Genomic DNA, 12086 nt, shown 5'->3' on the forward strand with positions numbered 1-12086 from the left:
AATAAAGTCACTGAAGAACACACATCAACATTAGCTTACAATCATCGCCTTGACAACAAGAACAGCGTCGTTAATGTTGAGTCAAGAAAAGCATAATTATGAAAGGTTAAGAATGCACTTGTATGAGATGGCGTGTGCTTGTTTTTAAAATTTATTTTTAAAGTTGGAGTTCAAATGAGAAACATCTACCGCTGATTTTTCGTCTAGCGCGTACATTCTTGTAAATAATAATCATCCAAAAAAGAGCAAAATTGAAGCCTGACACAGCCCAGAGACTTGCCTTCGGTCAGCTGAACATCCAGAGGTTTTTGGTTTTGGCACCTCAGGTACCAATTAATGAACTCGGAAGAGAAAGGAAACGCTGAGGTCTCGGATTCAGAGGATGAGACAAATGATGAAGGCAGTAAAAGAGCAATTACTACTCAAAACATCTCTCATTCTCAGATCTCAGCAAAAGAGGAGTATGTCAGAGTACCATCCAGGAAACAACTGAGAAGATACAACAAGAACTTAGCCAAGCCAGTCAATTTGTGATTGTTGTAAGAAGATGCATTTACATAGTTTAAAATTCTAAACATTTTTATGACAATTTCAATAAAAGTGAAATTGTTCTAATGTCGGTGTAGAATGTTCTTTGATTGTGCGTAAGTAACAATTGGGTTTGTAGAAAAATCTTCGATAGTAGTTATTGTAAGAATCGTCAGTTTCTAAATTTCATGACAATCTAACGGGCAGTGGCGTATCTAGGGTAGGGCAGGCAGGGCACGTGCCATGGGCGCCAAGCTAAAAGAGGCGCAAAAGAGGCATGGTTGTTGGAAAAAAACAGTATATTAAAAGAATCTTTCCTTGGCTTTATCCAACTCAGCGATAAGGATACAGCTAGCTTAGCCCAAACAATATTTGAGCAATTAGAAAAAGACGGTATGAATGTAGAAAACTGCAGGTCACAATGCTATGACAAAGCTGCTGTTATGGCTGGCCACAAGAGTGGTGTGCATCAAATAAAAAAGGAAAAAAACAACCTTGCCATATTTGTCGATTGTGATAATCATAGTCTTAATTTGGTAGGCATAGATGCGGCTAAAGAAGTAATGATGGTTACTTTTTTTAGAACCATCGATGCGCTTTATGTTTTTTTCTCAAGATCAACGCAACGATGGCAAAAATTTAAAAATGCTGTGCCTATTACTTTGAAGTCCGATTACGATATCAGGTGGAGCGCTAAAAAAGAATCAGTAAAACCTGTACGCAATTGTAGAAGAAAGCGCGTCAAATGAAACGAAATGCGATGCAAAGCAGCTTTATAATAGAATTTTAACGTATGACTTTCTCACTTTGCTAGGGTTTTGGAACAAGATTCTCGGCCGAATTGACCGTGGTCAAAAGAGGTTGCAGGACCCTAAAATGAACTTTCATAATGCAGCTTGAGATTTGAAATCGCTCCAAGATTATTTCCAAAGTTAGAGAGAAGTCTTAGTTAATGACTCAATAAAGGAAGAAGTTCAATTTGCAACGAATGGGGTGTTGAATTTGAAAGACGTCAAAGAAGAAAAAAAGAATGGATGGCAAAGTGTCCAGAAATGTTGGGTTAACAGCAAAAGAAGAAATGGAAAGGGTAATAAAAGAGACTGTCGATCGTCTTTTCAATGAATTGAAAACAAGAAGCGTTCTATTAATGGAAATTGATGAAAAATTTTGATTTCTTCTTGATGTGGAAGGGTTGTGCTTCAATAGGGAAATCAATCACTTAAAAGATCAATGTAAAAACTTTGGCGAAGTCTACAGTTCTGATGTGGATGGACGAGAGCTATACGAAGAAATTTGGACTGTAGAATGCTGCTTACTAGCCGTAAGGAAAAAATATCAAGTCCCAAACAACTACTTATGCTTTTAGTTGAATTTAGTTAAATTTTAGTTGAAAACGAAAACGTTTTCCCTAATATGCGTATAACATTGCAAATATTACTAACAATAGCTGTGTCTGTAGCTAGTTGTGAAAGATCATTCAGTAAACTTAAACTGATTAACTCTTACTTGAGAGCTTCGATGGGCTAAAGCCGTCTCTGTGATCTCGCTTTACTAAGCATAGAGCGAGAAATTACCGAAGAAATTGATTTTGACAATGTTATTAAGAAATTTGCATCAATTAAAGCTAGAAAAATAAATTTGTAATGTATGTTACATAAACAAATTGTTTATTTATAATGAATAATAAAGTTTTATTAAAAATTTGTGTCATCGTTTATTAAAAAGTTGTAATTAAGCACTTTATGTGGGGGAGGAGGGGCGCGAGATCGGTGTTTGCCCCAGGCGCTATTTACCCTAGGTACGCCACTGCTAACGGGAAATGATCGAAATAAATTCATTGATAGTTCTTGTAGTTATTAACGGAAAATTTGAGCAAATTAATTGATTTAGTAAGTTATAATGAGCCTTTCGAGCAAATTACTTGAAGTTTCGAATTAATAAATAAATTACATGTCGAAATTTCAATATTACAATTTCATTGATAACGTTAATTGTTGCGTTCGTTTAATTTTACGAATGCACGAAATTTAAATCTTTAAACGTTACGTTCGCAAAAACCTCTTAAGTCTTTTATCTGACTATTTACGGATTTGGATTTGAATCTTTTTTTTTTTATTGTTTTCAAAAGTCGGTTTTCATGAAATAATTTATTACATCAAATAATTTAATTTTTGTTTACAACAAAATTATCATATTGAAAATTTTTGGAGTTATATGAATAATTTTTTTTTTTTTTCATTTTTCGGCTAAAAATTGTACAATGCTGAATTTTTTTTCATAACATTCAAAAAATTTTATTCCCCATCGAAAAGTCGGGTTCCAGGTTACGCCTCTATTTTTGGCGAAATATTTTCAGTTTCATCTGCATCTAAAGTGTTTTTTAAAACGCGGTTCTTTAATTCAGGTTCGTTTGACGCATGCGTATCAATTACACTTAAATCAAGTTACAGCCACATATTTAAATTGACTGTACTTTCAGTACCAAAATTTAAACATTACCTTTAGAATGGTCTGACTTATAAATGTTAAGTGATATTATAATCGGTTTCTTTCTACATACATATAATGTGGTACAACAAATTATTCGAAAGTACGAGCATTCTGAGTCCCAAGCTATTCTTCATTTTAATAATTTTTAAAGTTTTGATTATTTCTTATGTAATTTTTAAATCAAACTCTTTCAATGATGACTTAAAAAGTCAACCTATTCCAATCAGTATTAGTGATAAGTTCACGACAAAAGATCTTGTCGATGAAATAGATCTTTCAAATAGCACTGTTAATAGAAATTCAATAAGCACTGTTCAACAAGAGTCTCTGCCCTGGCATAAAAGAGCCAACAAGTTCGAAAATCTTAACAAAAATATTATTTATGCTAAATTTAATATACCAAAAGCTGTGAAGCGTGAAAGATTTAATATTATACTAATTGTGTCCTCAGCACCAACAAGAACTGACAGGAGAGCTGCAATTCGTGATACCTGGTGGACTCAATGTAAATCATCTGTAAAGGTATGGATTGCTTCAGCTCTTGTTATTAAAGGAAACTTATCAAATATCATTTTTAGCTTATACTAGTTTTTATACTGAAATTTTTATTAATTTGTTATGTATTTATGTGTACTGGCTGATTAAGTATTGCATTAGCTATATATGCTAATTAATAATTGAGATTATTCCAAAAAAAGTATATAATCCATTATAATTGAACTAAAGTTGAATAAAAATAATTTTTATTTCAAAATTTAATCCTCATTAGCTATGTGTATATAAAGAAGTAAACTAATTGTTAAGAATAAATTTGTAGTCACTCTAATCCCCTTTACAGAACAGATATAATACAGGTTGCACGTTTAGTTCAAAATTTATTTCAAAATTTAATCCTCATTAGCTATGTGTATGTAAAGAAATAAATGAATTTTTAATAATAAATGTATAGTCACTCTAATCCCCTTTTTAGAACAGATAAAATACAGGTTGCACGTTTAATCCTTTAGTTGGAATATATGTGCAGATTTTTGTTAGTAATGCTTTCATCAGTTATTATTTAAATAAATCGTTTTTTAAAATTATTTTATTACTCTAGCCTTGGGAAAATTTTGGCATCAATTTTGTTAAAAGATTTGATTAAACTTGAAATTATTCATTGTCACCTTCTAAGTATTAGGACATTAGAGAATAAGACTATGATTATAAGATTTTTTAATTAACATTTTTTAGTTAAGACAGAGTTAGAAAATCATTGTTTGAACAAAGTAAGTCTTTAAAAACATTGACATGCCACATTAAAAAGACTGTTTAGTATATAAAGGATGTTGTAAATGGCTAGAACACTTAGTCATTAAAATTTTTCTTGCACTTTTAGTTTATAGTTTTTCTTTTTCATTACTAAATAATTATGTAAATACAATAGTTATAATCAAAAATGGGGAATATGGTTAGAATATAACACCAGTTTCATTTTTGTTTGTGACAGTGGTTTAATGATTAGTTTTGAATTTATTATTCAAAGAGTTTTAAATTTGTTTTTCAAGATAAATTTATCAGAACTCGATATTTGTTTTAAAAAGATAAGTATTCTTTTGTGTTTTTCTTTTCTAAAGGATAGGTAAATTGGGTTTGCTTTTTATATGAATGCACTTGTAGTTTTTTTTTTTGTTTTTTGTTTTTTGTACTCTTGTTGACTTTAAGTTTTAAAGTAGTATACAGAAGAATTATTATTTTTTTTTCTTCAAAAGAAATAATCTTTGAAAAGGAATTTCTTTTTTGTACCAGGAACAATAGCTCTTCATCTGATTAAAAATTTGAATATCAGATTGAAAAAAAATACAGTTAAAAAAAATACAGGAACAATAACCAATTTATAAAAAATCTGATATAAAATTTATTGGATATTTAGTTGTATATTTTAACAATATATCTCTTTTTTAGGTATCTATAAAGTGCGTTTTTCTAACTGATTGGAAAGATCCCAATTCTAATCTTGGTCAAAATCTTATATCTGAAGCTAAAATATATGGTGACTTGTATTTTCAAAATTTGACTGGTGGTCATGACTTCGGTAAAAGGTTTCTTTATCATATGGTATGGTCCATGCAAAATATAGACTTTGATTATTTTATTCGTCTTGATGATGATTACTTTGTTTGTATGGAACGATTTCTTGATGAAATACCCATGCCTCCCAAGAGACTTTATCATTGGGGTTGGGTGCACTGTATTCCAAATTTAGTGCGTCCTGAAGAGAGTATAATTTTACTATCAAAAGATATCATTGAAACTTTCCTTGGTCAAGACTCTGATAAAATTCTTTGTAACAGATGGGCAGATCAAATGATTGGTATTTGGAATAATGAACTTCACCTACCTAAGTTTTATCACCATGATATTCGTTTACATCATGACCCCCCAGCTCGGGATGTTGAAAGTTTTAAATCAAAAGAAAATATTTGCACTGACTATATTGGTGTTCATGGAAGTTATCCAATACAAATGAGGACATTATGGAACCATAGAGGTCCCAGTAACTATGACAAAAAAAAGACTCTTGAAGATTACAGTCACTTCTGTTGGAATGATTCTATTATGGACTGGGAAAGATTTGTGCCAGAATGGAGAGTTGAACCAAAGCTTTGCAAGACAGATCCTAATTGGGGAGGGACATTAGGCTCTACTTACATTGGACGGCAAGGTAAATAATATTATAATAAAGGTAATCCTTATTATCTTTACTTTACTTTACTCTGTTTTTTTAAGAGTCAGTAAGCATTTAAATTAAAAAAACTTCTGTTTTTTTTTAACATGCATATAATTAAATTTATATTTTACATTTTAGCATGTATATTTATAATTTATGTTTTAACAGTTTTTTGTTATTAATGTCTGTAATTTCGGTAATGATGACATGTATGATTTTTTTAAAGGTTCTTCCTCTGCTTAAAGGATTTCCAATTTAAAGAATTTTGAGTTGAATTACAACGTTAGAAGATACTAACAGATAAAAATGTATTTAAAAGTATGCATATATATATACATACACACACACATATTCAATCTCAATGGTTGTAGCTAATAATACTATTTAGAGATTTTTTCTCTAAGAAAATTGTTATGAAAAAAGTTATATATTGTATAATTTAAAACGTGTGAATTGGCACTGGAATTGTTTATCATGATGCAACTTTGTTTCTTTAAGTTTAATGGTGGTTTTAGTTTTGAAATTTCTTTTGTGGATTTTTGTAAAAATTTTTATGAAGAAAAAATAGTTGCTTTTATATGAACGATGACATTTTTCGATTCTTTAATTAACTTTATACAACATTTTTTCTGAAAAATTAATGAATTTTCGTTAATGCATTTTTAACATAAAATCCCGCTGTTTTCATTTAAAGCGTTAAATCGTTTTTCAAAAGTTTGTATAAAGAACCTGACTCGTCAAATCAGCGATACAACCCAATCACGGAATTGCTGATTTTTTAACTATATTGGTATTCGATAATAAATCTTAAAATTTAAATTCGTCGCCCTTTCCGGTTACTGAACTATCTTGGGACTACTTTATGTTTTGATACCTGCATCAAAAATGCTTTTATTTGTTTACTAAAATACCATAATTTTATGAAGCTAACCTTATTTATAAAGCTGCTATGAAGTAAGTACAAATTCGTTTAATTGTCATAATATTAACCTGTATGCATAAATATGTTTTTAAATAGGTTATAAAACTAATAACAGAACCTATGTTGTTGAAATCGTCTAGCTACATGTTGATGCAATTAATTTCATTTTCAATAGGAGTTCAGCAGGTATAATCGTTTAATAGGCAGGAGAGATTGACAAAACTTGCGGGACACAAATTAAATATTGTTGCAGTTTTTATGTTAATCACACATCTGAAAAATAAAAATCTCATTTTGACACAGGTTTACTTAGATAAAACAAATCATGAATTTTATTATTTGCAAATAAAATAATTTAAGATCTAGCATAATTAAGTTTAATAAACGTTTCTCGGTTTTCCTTTTTAATCGTCGGCGCTCTGACGGTGATGGGGTTACTAATTTAAGCTGCTCTGACGGTGATGGGGTTACTAATTTAAGCTGCTCTGGCGCACTATGCATCGGTGAGCGGAAAAAGGATTTTGTATTTTTCTGGTGATTTTTCATATTTAAACTTTTTATGGTTTTTTTTTTTTTTTTGCATTCAGTTTTTAATTCACTCTTTAAAAAAAATATATTACTAGCTTTTTTTAAACTTTTGATATTTAAAGGGTTTTTTCATGGTTTAAAAAATAATCATGATTGTAATATTTGAATATTATAATCATATACTTTAATGTTGCTTGAAAATTTATTTTTTATAAATTTTCAAGCAACATTAAAGATATGATTATAATATTCAAATAGAACTTTAAGGTGGTATACCCCTCAGAAATATCAAATTTTTCAAAAAAATTTTTGTTGTTTTATTTAATCTAAAATTTATCATAGAATCATATTCTGAAAACCATTTTTTAAAATTCAGTATGTAACTTGAGGAAAACAAACTTTACTAAACCTTACTTTTTAAAGCGCCCTTGACAACCTCCATAGCAACGGTTAAATTTTTACTTGGCCAAGAAATTCTCCCCAAATATAACTTTTGATACTGAGAAAAAGCTTGTTGAAATGAGTTTATAATTTATTTCTATTTTCCATTAATCAAAACATCTGTAAGATTAAAAGCAATAACTGGATTTCTCATAAATTTCTTCCAGAAGTTTCTTTAAAACGAATTGCCATCTTAAAAGTTATATATATATCTAGGTATCTGTTTATGTTTATATAATTTAAACCTTATACTTTTAATGGGTAGAGAACGTGTGAAATTTGCTACTCAATACAAAAAGAAAAAAAGATTTCATGGAAATCAATATACTTTAAATAAAAAAAATTCAGCAAATACTAGTCTTCTACTAACAGATTCACAGAGCTCAATAAATGTATCTAATTCGAAGGTAAACCCTATTAATACTTTTGCAAGTTCTAATAAAAAAAACATATGTGGATACAGAATTATTGATAGCACTTTATTAGCCATTGTTGTTCAGTTGTTATGTTGTCCAGAATGTAAAACTTGTCGACTTAATTTAGCTGAAAATGCAAAAAAAAAATTTGGACTTTCCAGCTCATTGATTATATTTTGTAAATGTGGATTCAATCATGAATTTTTTACATCCAAGAAGTGTGGTTCTGGAAGTTGTAGAGCCTTTGATATTAACCAAAGGTCAGTTTATGCAATGCGTTCATGTGGACAAGGCCATACTGGCCTTAAAAGATTCTGTTATCTTATGGATCTTCCACCGCCAATGACTAAAAACACTTACATTAAAATTGTTCGAAAAATTGCTATTGAAGTTGAAGCAATTGCAGTAGAAACCATGTCTGATGCTGCACTTGAAATTATAAAAGCATCCCAACATACTACTGATGAATTCAATTTAATAAATACCAGTGTTTCTTGTGATGGTACTTGGCAACGTCGAGGTTTTTCCTCATACAACGGTGTTTATACTGCAATATCAATGATTACAGGAAAAGTTTTGGATTGTGAAGTATTATCCAAATATTGCAAACAATGTTTTTTAATTCTAAAGAAAAAAAATACAGACCCTGATGCATATAAAATGCTAAAAAATACTCATTTTTGTAACCTCAACTATACTGGCCCATCCACCGGTATGGAGGTCGCTGGAGCAAAATCAATTTTTGAACGATCTATTGAAAAATATAAACTTCGCTATACTGAATTTTGTGGTGACGGAGATAGTAAGGCATTTTCATCTGTTGAAAGAGTGTATGGTGATACAATAGTTTCAAAATTAGAATGTGTTGGTCATGTGCAAAAAAGAGTTGGCACACGATTAAGAAAATTGAAAAAGGAAAGGTGTCTAGGTGGTAAAGGAAGACTTACTGATGCAACAATTGACAGATTGCAAAACTATTATGGAATTGCAGTAAGAACCAAAAATCAGTCTGTTCATGAAATGCGCAGTGCTATACTTGCTTCATTGTTTCATGTTGCTTCCTCAAAAGAAAATAATTATCACACCTATTGTCCAAACGGTGAAAAAAGTTGGTGCCAGCACAATGTTGATCGAAAACATCCCAATCAACCTTCTCTCTATAAACCTGGCCCTGGTTTGCCACGTGATATTATTGAGTTACTAAAGCCAATTTATAAAGAACTTAGCTCTAATGAATTACTTGCAAAATGTATGCATGGAAAAACTCAGAACCAAAATGAGAGTCTTAACATGATGATATGGGAAAGAGTACCGAAAACTAAATTCTGTTCATTGTTACATTTGAAATTTGCAACATATGATGCTATTGCAAACTTTAATATTGGAAGAAAAGCATCAGTGATGACTTATGAAAAACTCAATATGATTCCAGGAACATTTATGATAGATGGCTGCAATAAAGAAAATAAAATACGCTTGTATCAATCGTCATACAAAAATAAATCCGATGTTAAGTTGCGTAGAAAAACAATCAGGGGCAATAAAAAGAACAAAAATGATAAGGAAAAGCAAAAACAAGGAACTCTTTATGCTGCTGGTAGCTTTTAAACATTTTGCTTTAAAATTTACAGACATTGTTTATTTTAAAAATATTTTTCTGCATTTTTTTCTCTTTTTTAATTTTTAAAGTGTTTTTTTGCTAACTTCTATTTTTCAATCTCCCGTCACAGTTATTTGATTTTCTAGTAATCAGTTTTTAATCAAATTTTCAGCAATGATGTGTTTTTATATGATGTATGCAATCTGCCAAAAGTTAATTATAAAACATTTCAGGGTTTGAGATATTGCTGTTTCAGCACTAAAAATTGGCTTATTTAAAAATCTTCATAATCCGTGTAGTGCTACATGGAAACTAATAGTCAGATTTAAAAACTTTTGGCAGATTGCATAGATCAAACTGTTTTTTATCATTGGGCCAAGTTTTACTTTGAATACTCTATTAGAATCTGAGATATTTTTGACAGTGCAACGTGCATATTTTCCTATATCCGCCATTTTAGGTGATTGTCATGACAACATAACCACCTGTAATTTTATAAATCGATTTCATTTAATAAGATCTTTCATAGGCTTAATTTTAATTTTGACTATAAGATTTCACTTCCAAGATAATTTTGAAGGGGGTATACCACCTTAAGAGAGTAAACGAAAAAGCTAGGGGGTATGCAATACTGTTATAATAACACATGCTGTTGTTTTATCAAGAGCATTTCCTTTGTTCAATTTTAGTTCATCTAATTTATTAGATGAATTAAAACCGAATTAACAAACGAAATAAAACGGAAATTACTATCACAAAGTAAAGAAAATAAACACGAATGGGGATTTTATACCATTTTTTATAACAATTAAAGCAAAAAATTAGCAAACTATTTAATAAAAAGGGGTCGCGTAGATAGGAGGGGGCAGATGGGCTGGCTTAACTTTTTTTGGGGTAGCAGATATATAAAACTTTTTCGCATCCTTAACTGAGTACCATAACACATTACCCAACATTTTGTTTTAAAAAGCATCAACTGGTTATTATAATGAGAAAAAGGAAACATTAATGAAATGCTGGTACATACAGTAAGCTAAGAGCTAAGTTAATGTGATGCAACAATTTAGGTTTAATGGTCAGATATTTTGGTTGAATTAAAAAAACAGCTATGAATGCTATTCTTATGCATGGCTCAATCTTTATAAATAATTTATCTATACAAAATAAACTACTTATAAAGATATTTCTTTACTAATTGATCAGCATCGTAACTATATTAGAGATTGATAAAATTAAGTCAAGTGAAAAAATTGGAATAAGGATTTTAGGATGATTACCCGACTAAATCGACTTTTAGTCAATTAATAGGAGACCCATAGTCGATTAAATCGACTATTCGATCTTTCAAAGTCACTCTTAAGAAAATATTAGTGTTGTTATCGACTTTTGACTAGTCAACTTTTAGTCGATTTAGTCGAAGTCGATAACAACACTAATATTTTCTTAAGAGTGTTTGAGTATCTTTTTGAGGATGAAGATAATTTTATAAAAGGTTTAGCACAGAAGAAATTTGATAACATACATATTATTTGTAAGGTGGGAGGTGGTGGTCAAAGTGTCCAATCTGAGTTTCAAAATGAAGCAACTATAAAGGGAGGTGTGGGTGATTGCACTGTGTATAGTACTATACACAGTGCAATTACACAGTGCAATCACCCTGTGTATAGTACTATACACAGTGCAATCACCCACACCTCCCTTTATAGTTGCTTCATTTTGAAACTCAGATTGGACACTTTGACCACCACTATGACAAACACTATACGTATAGTGTTTGTTCTGTTGAAGATTTGAAGTGGAAAATAGATAATATGGAAAAGTTGTAATCCAAACAGTCCAAATGCAACCTGTCATCTTATCTTTTGTTTTGCAAAAGAGACTGCTTTTATTAAGGATGAATTTGAACATTTACAAATTGAAATTTTTTTTTTAAAGAATATTTAGTTTACACTGCATGACAACACTTTTTTTTTTTTTGTAAATTCAAACTATTGAACTATTTGTACCACAATGAATGATAGAGGATATGCAACATGAAGTGGGTCTTCAAAACTGCTTGAAAACTCTCAGCAGTGAAATAAGGAAGAAAAATTCTACCAAAGAACACCCGTGAATTTATTGAAAATAAAAAAATAATTCAGCTGTGACTGGAAGAATTTTTACTTTGGATACCAGTATGATTAAACTATAAAAATTTTCAAGCAGAACTTTGAACGCCTATTTGGTCTCATTTCTAACAATAAGTTTTTAAAACCTATTCCAATGTCACAGTCTGTGCATAGGATGGTAGTTGATGATGTTTCTTTTATTAAATAATTTAAGTATCCAATATGTTTTTTGTCTGAGAGTGCCATTGAAGCCAGGAACTAGGCCAACAAAAATGCACGAGTAGTTCATGCACATTTAACTTCTTTTGCCAAAAATACTAGGGATTTAACTAATCATTTATTTATG

At 30.3% G+C, this 12086-nt stretch overlaps 1 protein-coding gene across 1 annotated transcript; it reads left to right on the forward strand.

Annotated features, from left to right (window-relative positions):
• The first annotated feature begins 2921 nt into the window (after positions 1–2921).
• Positions 2922–6308, forward strand: LOC149878330 (beta-1,3-galactosyltransferase 6-like). Its single transcript, XM_090073060.1, has 3 exons — positions 2922–3540; positions 4960–5719; positions 5952–6308. Exons 1-3 carry the CDS (start codon positions 3094–3096, stop codon positions 5966–5968), a joined length of 1224 nt encoding a protein of 407 aa, XP_089929186.1. The 5' UTR covers positions 2922–3093; the 3' UTR covers positions 5969–6308.
• The last annotated feature ends 5778 nt before the right edge of the window (positions 6309–12086 follow it).

The sequence above is a fragment of the Hydra viridissima genome, unplaced genomic scaffold, assembly GCF_058129835.1.
Source record: "Hydra viridissima isolate aposymbiotic clone 2 unplaced genomic scaffold, HvirCarnegie_v1 scaffold_15, whole genome shotgun sequence".
Taxonomy (NCBI): domain Eukaryota; kingdom Metazoa; phylum Cnidaria; class Hydrozoa; order Anthoathecata; family Hydridae; genus Hydra; species Hydra viridissima.

Excerpts from the sequence above, each read along its gene's own strand:
- LOC149878330 (XM_090073060.1), top strand. The coding sequence starts at position 3,094 with ATGTGGTACAACAAATTATTCGAAAGTACGAGCATTCTGAGTCCCAAG. Across the intron at positions 3,541-4,959 it reads AATGTAAATCATCTGTAAAG|GTATCTATAAAGTGCGTTTT; the intron begins GTATGGATTGCT and ends TCTCTTTTTTAG.